Consider the following 23,826-nt stretch of genomic DNA (forward strand, 5'->3'; position numbering starts at 1 on the left):
TACTCCAGATAATTTCTGACATAGAAAGAAAAGAAACAAGTCATTTTTTTTTAGCACATCTGACTCTAGCAACGTATTGTGTGATGGATGATAGAAAATTTTGAGTTAGAGGTCAAATCATAAGATATTTTTATCTTCTGACTTTCAAATTCATATTTTTAAAGTAATAAAAGTTGTAACAATGCAGGAAAAGTTTCCACCCCTTGGGCTGAGAAGCAGCAGAGAAATACGAGATTGGCATTTCATTTTAAATCAAATACTTCTGCTTCTATGAGCATCTGCTTCTGTGACCTTACAACTGTATTGCCTGTCAGCTAGGTGGCTGACTAGGAATGCCGAATCAGTTCTGGAAACTGCATATATTTTTATTTCTTCCCTGGTTCTTCTCTGGTACTTTTTCCTTTGGTACAACTTTATATTTTCATTTTGATCAGCAACAAGGGGAAAGAACTGTGTAGACTGTAGGGAAAGTGTATACTGTGAGATGTTTCCTCTGGCTGAAGTCTTTTCAGATTTAGAAATCCGGACCATGTTTAAAGTACAACCCTTCGGGTAATTTCTCTCCCCAAGGTTTCTTTATTCTGGGTGAGTTGCACAGGTTTATTTTATATGTGGATTTATGTGAAGTTTCAGAGTCTCTTGAGTAGCTGGTACTCTCTTCTGGGTAATTCATAACTGCTTCGCATGTGTATAACCTCATGCTCAACCATTTCTCTCCATTTTAAGCAGGAGATTTAAAAATCAAATTAACACACATTTCTAGAGCATTTGCTTTAAGTAATATGCTGTGCTACATACTAACCACATTTCTGGTTTGATTTAGGGACCATTTTATAGAGTCGGTTGACCAGCAACTGAACTTTAAACAAATAACTAGTGCTTAAGAATAAATAAAGTTCTCTTGCTTCCATTTTTGAAACTTTATTGAATTTGTATTACACTGACATTGGTTATCAGAGGTATTTCTTCCTTGTTTTTAACCAAAATTTCTCTTACTGCCTAAAAATACATCCATTATTATTTTTGTTAAGTAACATTGTACATGTGTATGTGCACAAAAGCCTAACTATCTCTTCCATTTTTGTTACATTTGCCGTAAGACTTGAGTGCAAACCTAACAAACAGAAAACTCCGTTAGTTATGTTGTTCTATCCCTTGAACTTAACTGTAATGGTGAATATTAACGAAACAAAGCAAAGGTATTTGTTCAGGTTAACTAAGCCAGCCTTTATTGCACTAGTAAACATTATGAATGACTGTCTATCCACATAACATCAGAGTAGACATTATAAAGGTAATTTTTATTTTGTTTTTTTTTTCTTTCTATCACACACACACATCCTCTTCCCCTCAATAATTTAAGATTGTTTGCATTTACTCACACAGGGCAATCTCTCTGCGGTACCCATGTCTTGAAGATGTTTTCCCATAGTTGACACTCTGCAGTGTGGTAGTTTTCATTTTCATGCATTCATTCAACAAATACTTACTGCCTTCTGTGTGCCAGGCATGTTCTGGGTCCTAGGGGATAGCAGTGGACGCAGACACAAGTGCTTGTTCTTATGCAGCTTACGTTTGGGGGCGAGTTTATCACACGTTTGATAACAAAGCACACTGTGTAGAAAATACGGACAATACAGGATAACTGCCACTTTCCCCTCATCCTTTGCACAGGTTTCTAGTACAGTACTTCATCCCAAGGATCTCAGAAGCTCAAAAAAGATGTAATAAATTGATACGTCCTTGAGAGTCTCAATTCAAAAGAAGTTTTTTGAGAACATGACCAAAGGCTTATCATTCTTTACCGTTTGATACACTTAAGATACTATTTCCCATTCTTCAACTTTGTTCACATTCTCCTACTTAAAATACACATATTGCATTATCAATATGTATATTATTTATATATGTATATTATATAAATATACATATTGCAATATCAATTCAGAGTTTATAGTTAAGAATTGTCAGAGATTCAATGCTGATCACCTATTGATTCTTTCTGGAAGAAGGGGCAACCTACACATAACAAGGTCTCACTATTTTAGGGCAGTCCACTGGTACAACTGGTCACATGTTTTCCTTTTAAAATTAAGTGGAGAAGCTGAAAGCATACTGAGTATCCAGTGTAATTTTTTTCACTGAGTTGGAATTCACATAGCAAAAGTAACCATTTTAAAATCAACAACTCAGTGGCATTTTATCACCATGTTGTGCGGCTACCACCTCCCTCTAGTTCCAGATCATGTCCAGTGTAATTTTAGAAGAAAAGTGACTTGTAAAATTAGCAACCGTGTTTGTATATAACTAATGATTTTACTTAGGAGGAGTGAGGAATGAATGGGTTTTCTGAAAGTAAACTCACTATAAAAGTAAAGTAAAAACATAAACTTACTATAACTGTCATATACAATAAAAATATCTTTCTATGTAAAATTCTCACATCCTCATCTTTGAGATCATTTACTGTATCTTGAGTTGCAAAGGATCAAAACTCATAAAGAACAAACTGTGCCAGGATAAATTGATCATCATGTTACAAAATGAGAACACAGAAGCACAGTCAATATCAGGCATTTGATACAGCATCTCACAAAGTAATGCTTAAAATTAAGTCAAATTGTCTTCTCTGAGAACATTTTCACTCGGTAAGAATAAAGTATAATCAGAGTTTTGACTCGGCCTCAAAGTGGGCAGAAAATACCTGCCTAGTAAGGAGGGTGAAATGAGTTTCATCTCACCCATTTTGCATCATAAATAATGTAGAAGAACATCAAACAGCTCACGGATTTGGTTTGCTCTCAGAGACCTTTTCTGTTTAGCTGGTGACAGAAGAAATACAGGAAAAATGGTTAAATATTGGTATATTCCAAACTTTCTATCCACTGAAAGGAACTGTGATGGTTGGGAGTTGAGCATGGTTGGGAGTTGAGCATATTTGGGATAACAGAGTTTTCACTAAAATGGTCTAAATGCATTTAAGGCATATTTTGGAATACAGAAAATTTGATAAGTATCTCAACTGGCCATTAAAAGATTTGGAAAAATGGAGCGGGGCATAGAAGGGATTCAAGACAGATCAATATAAAGAAAGCCTGCCAATTTATTAGAGGTACCATAATCTGTGTAATTCAATCTCAAATAAAAAATAAAACCAAACACAATGTATACATTGAATGAATAGCACAGCTGTAGGTTTGGGACAACCAAATACAGAGAGTCCTTGTGTTCAAAGAAATTGCATTTTTCAGCCTGGTATACGTGATGCAATTATATAATGACACATGACTGTGAAAATGTGCCCCAATAAATGGTACAATTAAGAAATGCTTATGATTTGGAAGAATGGGAAGGACCCCATGGAGGATCTGAGACCTAACTGAGGGGATGTTTTTGGACAGGTAGGGGGAGGCTGGCAGGTCCATATGGGTACTCTATCCTCTCCTAGAAGCAGCCTTTTTTAAAGTTATCTTTAGGCCCTAGAGCTCTCTTGTGAAAATCACAATTTTAGAACTCATTAGCAAATAAATAATTACCCTTTGTACATCGTTATCTCCCAAAATGAAATTACTGCTGTCATTGTTTATTCTATATTAGATAGCATGAAGTAAATTCTACTTTGTTCAGGCGTAAAATTTAGGAGCAAGGATAACCTTTTTCAGAGATATATTTGGAGTCAAATAGCCAAAATACAGAGGGGGAAAAAAGTAAAAGAGAAAATAAGTGAGTAATATGGTCAAAAGCAAAATGACATTTATCATCTCCTCTCATCTGCTGGAGCTAGCCTACATTCTTCTGATAATAAAAAATAAGAGTAATGTAGAACCAAATAGACCAGCTTGCACTGAAGTAGCAGAGGTACTTTAGTATTTTTTAATTTGGTGATATAATAGGATTTTTTTCTTCATTGACGCAAGCTTAGAAGGAAGCTGGAGTATTATGAAAGTGAATCAGAAATACAAGTACATTTGACTTTGTTCTACTCAATCCCATTCTGTATTACTGTGTCTCCTCTTGACCCAGGTTGACTTTACTAGCAATTTACTTCCTTACTCTCTGTGCTGAGTTAATTGTGGCTGCAAATTCTTTGTCACTCTCCGCATCAAGATTTATTTCCCCTGTCCTTGAATTTGGACTGGCACTGGGATTGCTTAACCAACTGGATTCAGTGGAAATAACTTGTGCCATTTCCAGACCCCGTCTTTTAAGACAGAAAGCAGCTTGTGTTTTGTCTCTCTTGGGATACTTCCTCTCAGCACCTGGCCACCATGCTGTGAGAAGCTCAAGACACATGTTGAGGCCACATGTTTGTGTACCATTTGATAGCCCCAGCTGAGCTCCCAACTGACATGTGGCAGTAGCTGCCAGTCATGTGGGTGAGCCATTGTGAATGTTTCAGCCCAATTTCACGTCCAGCTGATTGCAGCCCCAGCTGACATCAAATGGAGCAGAAGAACCGCTCAGCTGAACCCAGTAAACCTACAGATTCGTGAGATAGAATAAAATGATAGTCATTTTAAGCTGTTTCAGGGTGGTTTGTTTCACAGCAATACATAACTGAAATAGCTTTCCAAAGAAAATCCTGGAACTGAGACTGTGGAAGAGCTCTATAAATAGATGATATTTAAATGGCCCATGCTTAATCTTTATAACTTCTCAAAATCACTTGGTAAAATTTTAGAAGTCTTATTTGGGAAACTAGGTACCTTTAAATTTGTTGACAAATCATATTAAGGTCATAATTCCTGTTTCATTGTTATACATCTTGGTTCTGTTATTCTCCCATTGAATTGATATGTAAGCAATACATAAACAGATGCACTCTTTTGATTAAAAAGGAAGAGCAGTATTTTCCACAGAAGTAGCATGAGTCAGACCTTGTTCAAATCTTGGCCCTATCATTTAATAACTGTGTGTCCATGGCTAAATTACCTAAGCTGCCTGAGCCCATGTTTCTTTATTTTCCAGATAATATGGACTGTGTGGAATTAGTGAAGATCAGAAATAACGTACGTTAGGGACCTAGCAGAGTGCCTGGCATGTAGGGGGAGCTTAATAAATGTAGTTTTTATTATGAGGGAGGTGGTAATATAAGGTTTTAAAAAGATAGTAAACATTTGTCTCTTGTTCATTTTTTTAAAAAATCATGGGGGTGTTTCTGAGTTTTATTGAGGTGGAGCTTAAAGAGTTAAAATGATATATCTTTGCAGTTCTTCCTACAAATATATGTGTTTTATGTGAAGGAAATTCTGACCCCTAACCCTGTTCACACTACCCTTCTTCACTCTTTTATTGCTATAGAGGATTTGATGAAAGGAGAATGGCAACTTCTGGCCTCTAGTCCCAGGGGTAGAACTAATGGAAAATTCCTTTTATTCCTCACCCCCTGTCCTCCTCCCTTTCCCCACTTACATTGATCTCCCAATTTGGTGGGAAAAAACAACTTTATAGGAAGCTGGCTGTCTGCAAACTGATCTTAGCACCAAGGTATCACGGGCTTCATAGGGTACATTTCCAGGGAGGACACATACGCCTCCCAGAGTCTGATTTGTGTAGTACAGGGCGAAGAATAGTTGTAGCAGCTCATACAATTCTGTCTCTGATGTTTTGTCCTAGCCTTTATATAATAAATTGGTTTTATTTATAAGTGTTGGGAAATTTCAATTACTGGGACATAAGTTCCCAGTAGTTTTTCTTCTTTTTTTTAATCTGCTGAATATGTTTGCTCTTAATGATTAAGGTAAGTAATTGCTATTATATTAGTGTAAGTTAGGAACCACTTTTCTCAGTTATGGGTGGTTGTTCTTGGTATCTTCTCCTACTCACCCAATTTGGGGTTACCTGAACCCCATTTTGATCTTTGAAATTTAGATGACCTTGGCCATGGATGAAATACCATATACTCGTTATACTTGAGTGTAATTTTTTGGTTTGGGGTAGAATTGGGGAATTAAGTGCCATATGTTTAAACTGGGTGCTCCTTGAAGGACTTATAAATTACCCTGGTTTAGCTTAAATACTTACCTGCTTATATTGTTTTTCAATGTTTATATTGAAAATTAAGGAATATTGATAATTAAGATCTTAATACTTTTAATGCTTCAATAGAGATTTTTCTACTATGAAATTTCATGTCCATTGTTAGCATCTGTGTAAGAAAGCTCTCACTACTTTAAAATCAAATAGTTAAAGCCACAAAAAAAAAGCACAGGACTTATTTTTAAATGCCAGTTACTGGTATATAAATGCAGGTTACAGACAGATGAACTTAAAGATAACTCATTTTGTCCATAAGCTTGTCACAGTCATGGTTACAATTATGTAAATTGGTTCAGGCTTTTGCTTTTGTTAGTTATAGTACAGCAAACACATTTTAAGATATTAAGACCCTTGAAATCATTCATAATTACAGACTAATGTCATCTTGAAGGAAATGATCATATTCTTATCTCCTGCCATTTAAAGCTTAAACATATTTCAAAGCAGGGAAGATTGTGCCGTACAAAATATGTGCTTAAAGCAGATTTTTCTCAAGACTTGAGCTCTAAATTTTACCACTTCTGGGACTCATGTGATAGAGATGTAGTATAGATTTAGAGAGAGTTTTAAAGACTCCTATTGACATAGGGGGACAAAATGGTTCCTTGGAAACCATTCAGATGTCCAGTCACAGTAAGTGTGGATGAACGGTCCAGATGCATATGGTGTGCACTGACAGGCAACAGCGTGCTTGGGGGAGCCTGTGCTCTCTGTTAGGGACGGTGCATTTCTTCTGGTATTTTAATGACTGCTGATTTAAAAGAAAAAAAAACAAACCAGCATTGAAACTATCTGTGAGGTAAAGCTACTGAAACCTAACCCAGCAGGCATGCTCTTATAGAAAACTCTTCTTAGTACTTGCAGTGAGGTTATAGCTGCGGACATGTGGTATATATTACAGTGCCCAGGGAATTCAGATCTCTGCAGTGTGCAGTCACTATGAAAGGCTAATTTGAAAATGAAGCGGTAGCCTTTGCTCCCTTCGTAGCTCTCTCACTTGCCAGCGCTTCCTGTTCTCTTGACATTAGTCTGCTTTGGGTGGGACAAGGGAAATGGAAATGTAAAGGGGACCAGAATGAGGATGTGTGGACTTCCATGCCCTCCCCGAGCACTGCCTTCCTCCAGCGTACACTCAGCATTTCACACTGGACGTTGCAAAGTCTCGCACGATCATTGCAAAAAGGGCTTGAGGCAGAGCTGTCCATGGTTAGGATAAACATGTTCCCACTGGTGGTTGAAAATCAGGTAATAACCGTCGCCTTGGTGAACACAACTTATTAGAGGGCTAGGGAAGGAATGCTGTCTCTCAGCAGCAGGCAGGAAGAAATTGCTCTTAAAAAGCTTACCTCTCCAGGGAGGAATCAGATATCAGACTTTGCCAAGCCTCAGGTCCAACCCATGAGGTCCCACCTACATCCCCCCGCCCCAGCCCAGCTTTGTTAGATCGCTAGCATCGATCGCTGGCTTTTTCTGACCCAACTGTGGGTGCAGGAAACAGAGCCAGCAAGACTGAAAGCAAGCAAGGTGGGGGGGGGGCACTAGTGGGGGGGGGGGGAGAAAGAGACTGGAGCTGCTTTTGTAGAGAAAGAAAGAGAAAGAGAAGGAAAGGGGCCGTGGGGACTAAGCTTCACTGGTGCCTGCCTGCTTCTCTTTGATTTGATGGCCTTTATTCCTGCTAATTGGATAAAATAGGAAGTCACTGGCAGTTCTGTGTGGCTGGGTGCACTGATTTTACTCAGAGCAGCCAGCAGGTCTAGAGTGTGGGGAGAGAGTGGGGGTGGGGAGAGGGATAGGACAGAGAGAGAGAGAGAAAGCGAATGTGTTTGGACGAGAAGGGGGAAGAGAAAGAGCCCGAAGCAGAGGAGAGCCGCAGAGGAAGAAAGTGAATGAGCGTCAAGAAGGACAAAGAGGAGTAGCCCGGGCGGGGTGGAGACAGGGCGGGGAAGGGAGTCACCGCCCCTCCTGGCGCACTCTTGCCTTCCCGGCCCTCCGCGCCGCTCCTGCTCGCAGTGATGCTCCGAGGGCAGGCACCTGCTGCTCTGTAATGATTCAGCCGCTTTCCGCCGTCGCCTTCACACGACAGGATGCTGTTGCTACTGTCGCTGCTGCCTCTCCTGCCGCCGCCGCTGCTGCCGCCGCCGCCGCCGCCGCTGGTCCTGCTTTTGCTTTTACTGCTCCTGCATGACAGTTGTGTCCTTCATCTGAGCAGACAGCAGCTTCAGATGCTCGAGGTGAGAAACATGCCTTTCGGTTTGGGCTACTGGTTCACCTAATTCTCCGGCAAGCCCTGCCGCTTTCTCTTCCGGCCCCTGTCCTCTGGACCAGCAGCCGGGATGGTTTGGAGAAGCATCGAAAAGAACTAGAAAAGTGGCCCAGAAACAGCAGCTCAAGAATTATTACGATATACTTTTTCTTTTGTAGATGCTAGAAGCTTTTTTTCTTTTTTCTTTTTTTTTCCTTTCCCTATTCCTTCCTCCTGAACTCTTCTTGCTTTTGATAATGGCCTTGGACTTGGACGACTTATCGATTTCCCCCTCTAAGATGCTGTATCATTTGGTTGGGGGGGGCCCTGCATGGTAATGGACCGTGAGAGCGGCCAGGCCTTCTGGAGGTGAGCCGATGGCGATTTCCTCCCCAGACATGTCCGAGGTGGCTGCTGAGAGGTCCTCCAGCCCCTCCACTCAGCTGAGTGCAGACCCATCTCTAGACGGGCTTCCGGCAGCAGAAGACATGCCAGAGCCCCACACTGAAGATGGGAGAAGCCCCGGACTCGTGGGCCTGGCCGTGCCCTGCTGCATGTGCCTGGAAGCCGAGCGCCTGAGAGGTTGCCTCAACTCCGAGAAAATCTGCATTGTGCCCATTCTGGCCTGCCTGGTCAGCCTCTGCCTCTGCATTGCCGGCCTCAAGTGGGTGTTTGTGGACAAGATATTTGAGTATGACTCTCCGACTCACCTTGACCCTGGGGGGTTAGGCCAGGACCCTATTATTTCTCTGGATCCAACTGCTGCCTCAGCTGGGTGGGTGTCCTCTGAGGCATACGCTTCACCTGTCCCGAGGGCTCAATCTGAAACTGAGGTTCAAGTTACAGTGCAAGTTGACAATGCTGTCGCATCCTCTGAGCCTTCAGCGGCACCGACGCCAAAGCATCGTATCTTTGCTTTTTCTTTCCTGCCGTCCACTGCATCCTCCTTCCCTTCTCCCACCCGGAACCCTGAGGTGAGAACACCCAAGTCAGCAACTCAGCCACAAACAACAGAAACTAATCTCCAAACTGCTCCTAAACTTTGTAAGTAGAGAGAGAGAGAGAGAGAGAGAGAGATGATGGTGAACAAAGGAATGGGGTGGGTGTGAAGTCCCAAAAGATGTTCTCTAGAGCATGAAGCCGTTTCCCTTTCTTCTTGCGTTTTAGTTGCTTGGTTTTGTTGCAGCGAATCATGTGACTGAGATGCTCGGACTGGCATCTAAGGGATGAGTAAAAAGATCTCGTGAACTCCTGGTCTGAACCAGGAACCGGTGCTCTAGCAGCAGCTCCCTCTAGCCAGATTGTTAAATCTGGGCTTGGAGATGCAAAAGTTCAGCATCTGCAAGTCATGCTTGAATTTAAGTTAAACTCAATTGGTTTCGAACACTTTTTAAAATGAAAACATCACATCATCCTTTTATATATATATATTACAAATGTGACTTCCATTCACCAGTGAATATTATCTTGTGTCTTCCCATCGTAGACTTCCCGTCACCTTTCTGGTACCCTCTACCTCCCAGCAACCCCAAGCTACTCCCGTTGTCTTCCTCTATCTCTTCCTCCTATTCTCTAGCCACTCTCCGCACCTTTGCATTTTAGTTGGTTCTTTCTGATGCTCCAGCAAGTCTTAAAACATGTACGGTGAGCTCACCCCTCACCAGTTTAAGACGACTGCTGTCCTGCCCAGATGGTAGTTTTGGTTACTAAGCACTTACTAGGACAGCTTTATTTTGTGCAGGACACAGTACGATTCTGTGTGAAGGGATTTCCCCAAATGAGTTTTGTCTTCTATAATTAAATGTTTAAATAGCTTCCTTGGCAGTCATTAAAAAGTACAAGATCCATTAGTAAGGTACATCGTTTTTTTTGTTGTTGTTTTTTTAAGACGTGTGTCATCTTAGCCCGGCAGATTGCAGCAGCCCCGTTTAATAACCTGTGAGCAAAGGGAGCCCACGCTCTTAAAACAATACAGAACAATCTATTGCTGTTTGCTCTGGGTCACTGCAGTAGCTTTACAATGGAAAGTTGACAAGGGTGAAACCATGACTAGTCAGATTGTTCAAACGTCAATATAAAAGGGAGGAGTTTTCTATAGCCTTTTATTCAAAAATGTTTGTAGTTTATTTTTTGTTCTGTTTTTATCACTCTTTACCATTGATGAATATTTACTTGGTAGAAAAAAAGTAAAAGATCGGAGAATTTGATTCCTAGTAACATGTGTAAAATCTCTTAGAGTTAAAAGAGAAGGTGAGGGAATTGGTGATGAAATACTCCTTCTGTTTTCCCTCTAGATGGTCATGAAGAGTAAAGAATACCTTTTCCAGACATTATGTTCCATATAAAGCAAAGTGATGTGTTATAGAAACACAAGAAAACTTGATTTATGCTTGTGAGTCAAGATTACTTCACGTACACGCAAGTTTCAGTGGCAAAGATTAAAAAAAAAAAAAAGAGGCTTATTTTCCAGGTGTAATTAGGGAAAACCTCCTTCATACAGACACTGCTTTGCACCTGTATCAAATCCCTGAAGCATCATTAAAGGTCTGACAGACATCACTGCATTTGCTGCCTCTTCCCACCTGGCAAAGTGACCAAGAAATAACACCCAGATAGAATGACAGGCTATAAAAAGCAAGTACACATCCTGCAAAGAAAAGCAAAATTCACCAGGAAGACGAGATCACTTCTTTGTCTTTATCATTTTAAACTGAAGTCTGGAATTAAAAGGTGCCTGAATAGATGTAGTTGCCCAGAAAAAGAAAGATGGCCCTTTGCAAAACTCTTCAAGTCAATCCTGTAATTTGATCATTTGAGGAAATCAAGCAAAGAAACATCCCACACATTGTCCTTGTCTAGAACCATGTCAGAAAGTATGTTGTAAAGTTTTGCAGAATTATTTTTTTAAGGTAAACTCTTCTGCTAAGTGTTTGAATAGATTGTATCTTCCTTATAGTCTTGTCTTTTCTTTTTTCCAAGCCAGGGCATTGATACTGTGGCATTTGCAGTAAGTGGAAAAGATTTACTGCTGCCTAAAAGCATCACCGTAGCCAGTTTGGCTAGATGCACAGCTGCTGTATTCTGAAGTGCATCAGAGATAAGCCTGGAAAAGCAGAGCAGAAAGTAGCTTTCTCCTGAAAAGTTGGGGTAGACAGTTGGTTAACACTTTAAAGCCTACAGGGAAATTCTGTGCTAAGTGTTTGGACTGGTGCCTAGAAAAAAAAAAAAATCAACATAGTATCCTAAAAATTGTGAGTCTGGGTTTTTTTTTTTTTTTTTTTTTTTTGATTTTTGGAAAGGGATTCATCCAGGTGGTTTGGTTTACAGAGACTTGTAAATGGTTGTTTTTGTTGTTTAAAAAGGTTGGTAATCATTAAATAAAGGAAAGGGGAAAAAAAGAGTTTAGAATGGGATTGTCATTTTGTAATCTCTCTCATTCTTTTTAACTAAGAAGGTATTGGCTAGTCACAGAATGAAGCAAGAATTGGGACTTTTATCGTGCATGTTTTGAACATGAACTAAGCTGTCATGGCTTATATTTTAAAACGGCATTATCATGGCTGAAACATACTCTTCAGTGGCTTTAGGATTTTCTTCTCCCTTTTCTGTTTTCTTTCTGTCTCAGCATATTCAGCACATTATGCACAGAGCTGTAGCCTTCAAGGTCATAGTCTGTGCAGGGCTAATTGATTCTTCTTTTTCCTGGAGCCTGAGAGAGTGGAAGAGAGACGATCCCAGTAATTGTGTCTGCGGTGTTACTCCCCAAATCAATCTACCTACTAGGATTAGGGTTTTATTTCATAAGTGCTAGAATTAGTTCCTTCCTCACTGACTCTTGTGAAATTACAGCATTCTTTGTCTTTACTACTATGGAAGGCAAAACATAACATTTTAAATTACCTATAGGTATAGTGGCTACGTCAGATTTTCTAAAATGGGTATTTCTTTCATAAGGTAATATAATTTCATATTTTTACCATAATAATTTATGCATACACATAGATCTTAAGAACTCTAATACAGAACTAGAATTAAAATATATATGTGTGTATATATATATATATTTTTTATTCTGAACTTTTCTACGTGTGGTTAGTGGTTTCCTTCTACAGCAATGATTGTATGAGTCACATAATACTTGAACCATTAATTTGTTTTCTCTGCCTGAGCTTTAAAATTTTTCCTACCCTTGGCCGGGCGCGGTGGCTCACGCCTGTAATCCTAGCACTCTGGGAGGCCGAGGCGGGCGGATCGCTGGAGCTCAGGAGTTCGAGACCAGCCTGAGCAAGAGCGAGACCCCGTCTCTACTAAAAATAGAAAGAAATTATCTGGCCAACTAAAAAAATATATATAGAAAAAATTAGCCGGGCATGGTGGCGCATGCCTGTAGTCCCAGCTACTCGGGAGGCTGAGACAGGAGGATCGCTTGAGCCCAGGAGTTTGAGGTTGCTGTGAGCTAGGCTGACGCCACGGCACTCACTCTAGCCCGGGCAACAGAGCGAGACTCTGTATCAAAAAAAAAAAAAAAAAATTTTTCCTACCCTGTATTTATATGGAAAGCACTGACTTTTGGGAGATTTCAAACTTAGATTACCATAAAAAGAGCTGATTAATTAAATTGTAGCCAGGAAGCTGTTGTATCATCATGAAAGTAAATATTTTCTGGATGGGAGATCCTGCTTGACAACCAACTCTTGGATACAAGAATGTATTGGTATTTACATCTTAGGCCAAACTTACTTTGCTTTCTTTTAAGCCATTTTATTAGGTTGCATGACAAACCATTGTTACCACAGTAACAATATGAATCACTGTCATTTGCAAAAGATCCTCATGATACATTGAATATACCAAAGGATTTCTTCCCTTCACTTTAAAAGTGGCATTCATGTAAATTCCAATGGATCTTTCTTCCAGTTCCTGGTTGCTATACTTGTAGCTATTTCAGAACAGTGATTTTAAATAACTCCTGTTCATGTGACCCATACTTGTTTATGTACAAAACATTAAAAAATGGAAGGAACTGAAGGATCCTCTGTTTGAACCAAATAATGCCAAATAATTTTATAAATTTACTAGTGAGGAAACCCAGGCTCAGAAATACCTAGTGAAATTCTTTTGCTAAAATTCATTAAATTGTGAAAACTTTAGTGAAATCCAAAGTAGTAGAAAACAGTCTCTTGTCTTCCAGAATTTAAACACACATACCTGTGTGCACGCACGCACGCACACACACACACAGCTGTTTTCTCCCATCCTCTTATTCCCTGTTATGGAGACTTAGAACTAGAAACTAACTCTGACAGTTTCAGTAGCATCTGACTGACAATTAGGGAAGTACTTCAATTGACACCATTTGTCAAGCATGTATAGTTCATATCACTGTTTTGTTCTTATTAAATTTTTAGTAGTGGTGGTTTTTTCCCTTTTTATTTGATCATCCATACAGTGTTCAGCTTGCTTTTGAAAACAGCTTGGGTTGCCTGGGGATCCCCTAATATGTAGCAGGTGGCTTAGTAGAAGGTTCACCTCTTTCCTGCACGTCCCACTGTGATTTTTCTTCCTTATTTCTTTGTGACACTCAGATCAGCTGCCTTCCTTCGTTTTCCTTCCCACTTTCCCAATTATTACTCGAATCTTTCTTATTTTTCTAATTATGTCATTTTGGCTTTATATGTCAGTCATTGCATTCAAAGATATCCAAAGATCTTCACCTGTCTTTTCACATATAGTTTTATTTATTGAATTTTAATACTGAATGGCATTTATACATGTTACAGACACACATACAAAAAAAGTCTCCAGCAAGTAAATGATACAGCAGTTTCTTATTGGCACAATGAATTCAAACTTGTCCTTTCCTTTATCTCTTCCTCCTCTTGTCCTTAGTGTGTTTGACGCCAGTTTCTCCTCTGATTTTTCCACATTTGCATATCAGCATTTCTGCACTCCCAAAAAATTATGATGTCTCAAACCACACATCTGCGTTCTTCCCCATCTTTTTTCCTTTTTAATAACACCTCATAGTATCCTTTTAAAGCATGGAGGAAGAGATATTGTATAAATCGAAAAACCAAGGCATAAAATAGTTATGACTTGTCTAGACACCTCCGCGAGCCAGGAATGTAAATCTTGTGTCTGATTCTATTGAACTTTCTACTGTACCGTAAACTGCATCATGTCTACTTTTATGCCCATGTTTCCATTTTTATTCTTTTTGCTCTACATCATTGTTTTGTTTTTTTATATTGTTTCCTCTTTTTCTTCATTGAGTGAATGTATGTTAAGTGCCTGCTGTGTGTCAAGCACTGTTCTAGACTGGGTATGTGGCAGTGGAAAGTAGGAGAGTTCTTGCCCTCATGGAGCTTCTGTTCTGGTGGATTTTAAGAATCTAGTTGCATAGCTCAATCTGAGATTTTTATTTGCTTTCTTTTTTTTTTTTTTTTTCATTTTTTTGAGACAGAGTCTCACTCTGTTACGCTGGCTAGAGTGAGTGGCGTGGTGTCAGCCTAGCTCACAGCAACCTCAAACTCCTGGGCTCAAGCGATCCTCCTGCTTCACCATCCCGAGTAGCTGGGACTACAGGCATGCGCCACCATGCCCAGCTAATTTTTTCTATATATATTTTTAGCTGTCCATATAATTTCTTTCTATTTTTAGTAGAGACGGGGTCTCGCTCTTTCTCAGGCTGGTCTCGAACTTCTGAGTTCAAACAATCCGTCTGCCTCGGCCTCCCAGAGTGCTAGGATTACAGATGTGAGCCACCGCGCCCGGCCTGCATTCTTATATATATGCCCCCTGAATTCAGCATTTCTTCTCTTTGCCTTCATGTAATTCACTGTTTGACTTCCATTCCTGTTCTTCCCTTAGTATGTTTCTCTTTTCTATCTGCCGAATACTGAACACTTGCCCAGTGATGTCCTTTGTCTTAAAGTCACTCCAGTCCCACCTGTGGTACCAACAGGCTGAGTAGCCTTGGATGATTCATGTTTGGCACATGTGGTACTATTTAATCAAATTGTTGGAGTGGTTAGGAAAGTACTATCTCTCCAGTAATATCCCTTAGGAACACTCTCTTAAGATGGAAAATATAGACATAGTTCTTCTAGCATGTAAATAAAGATTGTAAGATTATTTTCAGATTCTAGAAAGCTGGTAGCTGTAAATATTTTTGTTTCTATATTTTGGTCATATTTTCTATGTGTTGTTTTGTCTTGCAGAACATCAAGACTATTAAAATACTCCCAAGGGTCTTTTAGTTTCACTGTCCAGAGAAAGGCTTGGAGTCTGCCATTACGTTGTTTAGTTCTCAAACTGAATAAAGACATGGGTTCATATACTATTCACGCAAAGAGTGATTGACTAGAAGTGAATAAGCTTCATGATCTCAAAGCTTGTTGCAGTCTTTGCTGCAGTGAATTTGACTTATTCTGTGTGTGCGTGTGTGTGTGTATGTGTGTGTGTGTGTGTCAGCATTCAAAGATTTTTTTCTGAATAATATAGTTGATGTCTTATAATTGTAGAATTTTATATGTTGAACATTTTTAGAGCTTATATCTGAGTCCCTTTCCACCAGAGAAAAGGCAGGTCTGGAAAAGTGAAGTGATTTGCCCAAGGTCACTACAGCCAATTAATGGCAGTGCTGAGACTAAAATCGAAGTGACCCTTTCTTTTGCCACACCCCGATTTTCTTCTCCAAACTGTTATTAGCATTTATATTGAAATAGTATATATTATTGTCGCTTAAAGGATTTTGACTTTCCCATTTGTTATTTACATCCTAATTAGTAAAAATTTTATTATTCTTTCTCAGATGTCTTCTTTAGAGAAAAGAAGTTTACCTTTGTAATTCGATCAGTATAAAACACCCCTCTGGAGGTTGGATATCCATCTCCCAGCATAGTATGTGGGAGAATTTTTAAACAAAGTTATCCCAACTAAAATGTGTCACTTATTTGGAAAGATGTTAATTTTTTTATTGCCGAAAGTATTCCAGCAATGATATTGCTAAGGGAGATTCATGCTCCAAGCAAATAATATTAAGTATATTTACCTCTGAAGTCTCTTAAAACTCTGAGTCTCTCTCTTGTCTTAGGGTATTAGCTTTCCAGTTGGGCAGACTTGATTTTCATTCCTACTTAACCCTATTCATGGCCTTGAGCAAGTTAGATCATCTCTCTGAGTCTGTTTCCTTATTTATATGTGGTAATAGTAGTACATATGTCTTGGGACCTTTGGGGGGATTAAATGAGATATTGGGAAACACCAAGTCCTAGGCCTAAAACATAAATATAAAGCCCGTACCAATATTCTCTCATTCTACTTTTGACTCCCTTCCTCACTTTGTTCTTTTTCTCCCTTGATCTTAACAGTGGTTTTGCAACAAAGTTTGGAGAATAAGTTTGGGAGTTTTGGGGGAATCTTATGAAAAACTTAGAAGTAAGCATGGAGTTGAAGAAGCATCATGATAAAGTAAATATGGTACTAGAAACTTGAGATCCAATGCCAGCTCTACCTCTTATAAGCTCTGCGACCTTGAGTGAATCACTTTATCACTGGAGATTTAGTTTTTACATCCAAACAAATGGGGATGTTAACACCGGAAATTCTCAAGAGATTGTGATGAAGACAAAATAGGTTGCTCTATGTGAAGAAAAACTCGTCATTAGGACAGGATCTAAAAGATATTCGCTTCCTTCTTTTCTCTTTCTATCAGGTTGATATACACATATATTCGCAAGTTTTAACATTTCTAGGAATAAATTGTATGGGGCCTTTATAAGTGAATTAACTTGTTATTTCTCAGAATAATGTAGAGCCTTACTAATTTCTTGAGTACCATAAAAAGAGTGATTTTTCCACCATAAGAATTGGCTAGAATATGTAGATTAATTACTCTTTGGGTAATGTCCAAAAAATCACCATGTGAGGGGCTTTGTTATAAGGGCAGAATGATAAGGAGTTTCTTGTAAGAGAGAAAAAGACAGAGCGGTAATTGAAATTGTGTTTGTTAAGGAAGCACTCTCTCTGAGAAGACTGGGGTAATAGAAAGGTTTAGATGTAGTGCAAAGGAAGACCTTGGTTGGAAAGACCATAAATCCTTGATCTGAATAAAGATTATGTTAACCTTACTCTTTTAATTATTCCATACTGTGATTTCCTGACCCAAAAAGGTAGGAATTAAGGTCTATGAGCTGTTTTCAGGATTTAGCAAAACCCATGGAAATAATAATTTACATAGAATAATTGTATATGAGCTAAATCAAACACAGAAATTCTTTAAATTTCATTAAAAATGTGATATTTAAATTTATACATATGTATGTATGTGTGTGTATATACATGCAATTCATACACATAGTATTTTAAATAAAGGAAAATGGTTTGACAATTAACAAATAATAATGGATAAATGAAATTATTTAGAAATGTGGATGAAAAGGCTTTTCATTAATAGGTTTGGAGGGTGAACAACAACAACAAAAAACCCTCCAGCTCCATGTCTGATTGCTAGAGGTTTGTAAAAAGTAAAAGAGAAAAAAAAAATTGTTACAGAAGTAGAAAATAATTGTACCTTAAATATATGTTGGAGACCCTATGGCAGTGAACTTAAAATGAAATCTTATTAGCTGGATTATTGGTCACAGTCTTACATAAAGGAAAAAAGCCAGCGTTGTTCTGGATATATGCACTTAAGGGGGCTTTGATATTTTTGTTGTGCACATAATTACTTTTCTTACCGACAGATGTAATTTTGTAACAGCTTTCCATTCACAAAAATGTATAGTAGTGAGCATAATGTATGTGCTTTCATTTATTAAAGTGTAATTAGAGATATGTGAGAATTTCTATGCTTTGATCATCTTAATTCTTATTAATGCAAGTATAATAGATTTGCTGCAGAAATTGAACTCCAAATCAATACTGGAGCAATGAGGCAGCCCCTTGTAAGGGAAAAATATGTGACAACAATCTAGTGCAGATTTTTACCTGGGACTAGGTTTTCTGACTACACAATGGAAATAAGCTGATAGACCCAATAAAATTTGATGAAATATAATGGAAAGCTTCCTCAGGTAAAGCACTTTTTTATTTTTCATCAGAAACATGGTATGATACAAAAAGACTTGATTTACTATGATATAATTTTCAACGATATGCACTTGAGTGTTTGAATTGCCTTTCTTGAAGTGACTTTCTCCTAGCCAAAAGGGAAATTCATGAACTCTATTTGAAGCAGAAGTTAGTACAGAATTTAATATGTATGTAATTCTCTAATAAAAAAATTTTCATAATTCATTTTATTTCAGCAGCTTATAATTTAAAATTAAACCAAATGTGCATATATGCATATGCCTTTGGGGAATATGAGCACCATGAGGACAATAATAGTTGCCACTAGAAAGAAAACTTATTTCATAGACAAGCAAAGAACATTATATCTCTCATATTTTTAGCTGTGTTACCTGTGTTGGTGTAAGACAGCATATAATTGTATTTCTCCAGCTTGCCTTCCTTTTCCCTCATTTTCTTTCTTTCTTACTTTCCAACCCACAGTTACGTTTCTCTTTCCTCTGCCATTCCCTACCCCACCATTACTTCTTCTCCAGTGATCTCTCTGCATGTTGCTCCATCCTTCTCTCTCCCACCCTGCTCTGAAGCCAGTGGCCCAGAGCATCAGAGCTTATGGAGTGGATGGCCCAGACCTGTGGTTTCTCACTGGGTGGGTTGGGGGAGAGAGCGAGTGAGACCTTAACCGCAGTCTTGACCACGATTAGCCTGATGACTTTCAGTGTTGCCTCTTCCTTTGCTAAGTAGCAGGAAGTATTTGTTTTATGAATATGTTGGTGTCACGGCAATAAAAGCTCCATAAATAAACAGAATGATCTAAGAACAGTGGAATTGAACTCTTGTTAGCATTTGTTTGTAATCCCTGGGTAGAGCTTCCTGGGTCATAATTGCTTGCTCTTCTGGGAGCAGAAGGAATCAGTAACCATTGATTGTTACACGATGCTAAGTATTGCCTACAAAGCGAATCTTAAGAATGATTAGCGGCAGAGTTCTGTGTTACAACTCTGATCTTTTCTCCCCATAATCTGTAAAGCAAGCTGCATTTTACAGTTTTTCCCTTCAAACAAGTCGTATGATTCATCAAAAGGAAGAGAAAAAACAATGTCGTGTAATCTGTAAAGGCTTCAATTTACATAGAAAATGAAAAAAATACTATATAAAATAATTACTTCAGGGTTTTTTTTTTTTTTAATTTTTCTGCTTCAGTGATAACAGGGAGACATTTAAATTAACGCCTAACCAGCAGGTTCAGTTTCACATGAGTATGATCGTTACAATTTTAATGGATCTGCACTGTGGAACCTGAGATCCGCATAGCCGATGCCCTACACAGCGCTCTCTGCTCAGTAAACTATACATGAAATCAGCGGGATCAATACACGGATTCTCGAAATCCGTTGTTCAAGTTGCTGAGCTTTCTAATAGCTGATGATATGTCACCTTGAAACTTTATTTTATCTATTTTGGATTGAAACCTTTTAATAATCTAGGGTTTTTGTCACTCCTATCATTTTAAATGGGATTTATTGAATGTAAGATGTTCATAACATTGAATACTGTGATGTCTTTAGGACATGGTGGATTATAACTGTTGAGTATCGTGATCTCATTAAGACGTGTTAAGCTAATAGTATATTAGAGATTCTAGCCCTTGTACTAAATAACCTCGGACCAACGTATTAATATATTTTGAATATGTGTTGGGCTATTGCATAATCAAAATTAGAATTTCCAAGCTTTAGGGCATCATAGAGACTGTTTATTTATTTATTTATTTATTTGAGACAGAGTCTCACTCTGTTGCCCGGGCTAGAGTGCCGTGGCATCAGCCTAGCTCACAGCAACCTCAAACTCCTGGGCTCAAGAGATCCTTCTGCCTCAGCCTCCCGAGTAGCTGGGACTACAGGCATGTGCCACCATGCCCGGCTAATTTTTTCTATATATTTTTAGTTGTTTGGATAATTTCTTTCATTTTTAGTACAGACAGGGTCTCGCTCTTGTTCAGGCTGGTCTCGAACTCCTGACCTTGAGCAATCCTCCCACCTCGGCATCCCAGAGTGCTAGGATTACAGGTGTGAGCCACCACGCCCAGGCATAGAGACAATTTAAACCAAATCTTTTATTTTAGCATAGAGAAACAAGTTCAAAGATGTTCAAATTCTTGCCAGAGATCTTATAGAATTGGGTAATTTTGGTGATATTTTCATGCATTCTATGCTTGGTAACCACCAAGTCACTTTGCAGTCAGTGTATATTAATGAAATAGTTTTTCTACACTTCTGATTTACAGTTCTGATCTCCAATGGAGTTTGTAAGTAAAATTTTAAGCGGGATAAACATTTATAGAAAGGATAAAAATCTCTCTGAGTGAGGTTCTCTCCTTGAGAAAGCACATACGTTTTGGTGACATCTTTTGCTTATATGTGTCACTCTTTCTCTGTTCTGGATCAACAGAGTTCAAGGATGAGAGGTGAATGACAGATGAAGATGTAAAGTAACTACTTGGTTTTCATGGTCCTAGGGTTTAGTGGGCTGATTTAGAGAGCCTTAAGTTTAATTCCCAGATGTTTTATTTGTACATTTGTTCCTCCTTTCATGATATGTAGAATGACAGTGATAAATCTTTAGACATTGATCATAGCACCTAATAGGAAATTATTTTTTGAATATATGAGTATTACTAAGTTAGTCAATGGCCCTTATTGGATCTGTTTGAAGCTGATCGTGAAGTCTTGTGATTTATAAAGCAGAAATTACTTTTATTTCATGAGTACACCATAGCCAATATTTAGAAAGCACTTATATTATCTCATAAACTCTCTTCTGGTATTTGAGGTCCTCCCAGAGCAGGACCCCAAACTTCTTATCTTGCCTGACTCCAGCTGATCCCATTCCCCACCCATATGGGCCATGTTCTAGCCAACTGAGACTCCACCCTGAAGATTATTTTATTTCTGTCTTCCATTCTTTTGCTCAGTCTATTTTTCTACTATGAATGTTCTCTTCCCACAATCTCTACTTTCCCAAATTCTGCTCAGGCCTCAAGTCTCACCCTTCAAATTAGATGTGTAGCCTTGTTCCCCTAGAGAACCACCCCGTCCCCCCACCCCCAATATGTTATTTCTGCCCAATCATGGCAATTACCACATTTGGATTTATGATGTTCTTATTTGAATACTTGCTTATCACTCATACTAGACTGAAAATTTCCTAAGGCCTAGAGTTATAGCTAATTCATTTTTATGCCCTGTATAGTGCTAAACAAAATACAGGTTGAGCATTCCAAGTCTGAAAATACAAAATACAAAATGCTCCAAAACCCAAAACTTTTTAAGCACCAACGTGATACTCAAAGGAAATGCTCATTTGGAACATTTCAGATTTCAGATTTTCAGATTTGGGATGCTCAAAGTGGTAGGTATAATGCAAATATTTCAAAATTCTCAACACTCTGGTCCCAAGCATTTTGGATAAGGGATACTGAACCTATATTTATATGAAGTAAGTATCTCATTTGTATATTTTTGAATAAAAAGTACACCGAGAGTAACTTTCTTATGGGAATGGAGGAGGAAGAAGATGATCTGAAACTATATTTCTATAGTTTCATTTCTAAAATTCTATGGAATTTTAGAATTTTTTTGTGGAGGAATTCAGTCCAGAGTTCATTCATTACAAACTTTGTTGAGACATGATTCTGAGCACTTTAATATTAATATACGATTTGCAAAGCCTGTACACGTAACAGCATCATACTTATTTTTGCTTTAAAAATTCACATCATGGGGTTTAAGAGACTGCAGGCTGCAAAAAATTTTATTTCATGATAATGTGGAGATTCAGGGCACACCCTTTGGAACCAGACTGCCTGGCTTTAAATCCCAGCCCTGTCTCTGGCTATGTGACAGTATGCAAGTTATAAACTATCTGTGCCCTAATTTCCTCATCGGTGAAATGGTGGCAGTGATTGCAGCTCCCTCCTGGGGTTAATGAGTTAATGCATATAAAGCATTTGAAATAGTCCCCGGCTCATAGCACTGCATAAGCATACGTTATCATTACTATGCAGTTTTTTTAAATTAAATTGCATTTACTTGAATTCCAAATTTGATACCTTTCTCTTGCAATAGTAGGCTTCAAGAAAGGAACGAGAATGCCAACAGACATACCAACAAAGATAGGGTTGTGCTACCATTTTGGTTTGGTTTGTTCATGTGGTTTTTTTCCTCTGTGTGCTTTGTGTTACCATCATATCTGCATTGTTCTCAGGGATTAGAAGGACAGCAGAGAAAGAGAATCATCAGTTTACTTGTCAGTCAGAAATAGAGCTTCATGGTTCGGATGGTCTGAGACAAAATGCTGCCCTCACTGGCAAAATGCTATCTGTTGCCATTGACAGAGACAATCATAGGTGCGTATATCTAAACGTTTTGCTGTGACTTCTTACTGTGTCATAAAATGGTGAGCAAGTCCACAAAGAGACAAGTAACTTTTCTTAGTTGTTGAAGAACAATTGCAGAGGCTTTGAATTCCCTAATGCTATCATTTTAGCAAGACAGAAATCTACTTCTTATCCAGATGTACTCAATAAATTAAGGTGATGATGGGTTCTGTCAATGCTAACAGTGATTAGGAAGTATCTGAATTTTATTAAACAAGATCATAGGTGAACCATTAACATTTTAAAAAGATGAGAGATCGTATAGATAAACTGGTCAAAATATTTTACTTTAGTCACAGGGAAACCAAGGTCCAGACATGTGAACTGCTTGGGCTTTACAGAGTTTGTAAGAAACAGGGACTGGTCTCAAAAATGGGGATGCCACTTCATCAAATGCTTTTGTCAGTATTCCATGCTATTTCTCATAAATCAGATAATTTTTTTTAAAGCCAGAAGAACTTTATTTTTCCTGTCATTCCAGCCCTCCTCCATTCTTATCGAGGGCTTGCTCAGCAGGCTTTGTTCGAGGGGACTTTACCTCTAAAAGGAGAAACAAATAAAGAATGATAAATAAGGAAATCATGTACTATTTTAGAAGGTGGTGCATCATATGGAGAAAATTGCAAGGGTGAGGTGGTCAGAGTACTGGGGGAAGAGCATAGTTATTTTAAATAGAATGATTAGGGCAGGCTGCATGGAGAAGGTGTCAGCTAATGAAAGACTTGAAAGAGGTAAGAGAGTTAACTATGTGGATATATGGAAGAATGTTCCAGACTGAGGGGAAAGCTAGTGCAAAAACCTCAAGGTACTTGCCTACGTGCCTGGGCAGGTAAGAAGAACCAGAAGGTCAGTGTGGCTGAAGTGCAGCAAGGGAGGGAGGGGGTGTTAGGAGATGAGATCAGAGACCTGATTGGGGTCTGATCAGGTGAAAAGTGGAAAGCCATCGTGAGAACGACACCTCTCCCACCTGGTGACCTAGGCAGTTATTACGGAGTTTTCAGCAGCCATGTGACCCAATATGCCTTAGATTTTA

General features: G+C 38.7%; 2 protein-coding genes across 12 annotated transcripts in view; both read left to right on the top strand.

Annotated features, from left to right (window-relative positions):
• Positions 1 to 23,826, top strand: part of NRG1 (neuregulin 1) — a 983,723-nt gene that overhangs the window by 863,106 nt on the left and 96,791 nt on the right. For 3 of the 11 annotated variants that reach the window (XM_069485239.1, XM_069485246.1, XM_069485245.1), the window contains exon 1: positions 8,659 to 9,325. The exons of the other annotated variants lie outside the window; for them this stretch is intronic. In XM_069485239.1, the coding sequence (XP_069341340.1) occupies positions 8,659 to 9,325 (667 nt within the window). Of the gene's footprint in view, positions 1 to 8,658; positions 9,326 to 23,826 lie in introns of those variants that run through there. 11 annotated transcript variants of the gene reach the window in all.
• Positions 8,124 to 8,312, top strand: LOC138393633 (uncharacterized). Its single transcript, XM_069484959.1, has one exon. The coding sequence runs from the start codon at positions 8,124 to 8,126 to the stop codon at positions 8,310 to 8,312; it is 189 nt and encodes a 62-aa protein (XP_069341060.1).

The sequence above is a fragment of the Eulemur rufifrons genome, chromosome 12, assembly GCF_041146395.1.
Source record: "Eulemur rufifrons isolate Redbay chromosome 12, OSU_ERuf_1, whole genome shotgun sequence".
NCBI classification, from domain to species: Eukaryota; Metazoa; Chordata; class Mammalia; order Primates; family Lemuridae; genus Eulemur; species Eulemur rufifrons.

What these genes read in the sequence shown, in the direction of transcription:
- LOC138393633 (XM_069484959.1), top strand. Translation starts at nt 8,124, where the DNA reads ATGCTGTTGCTACTGTCGCTGCTGCCTCTCCTGCCGCCGCCGCTGCTG.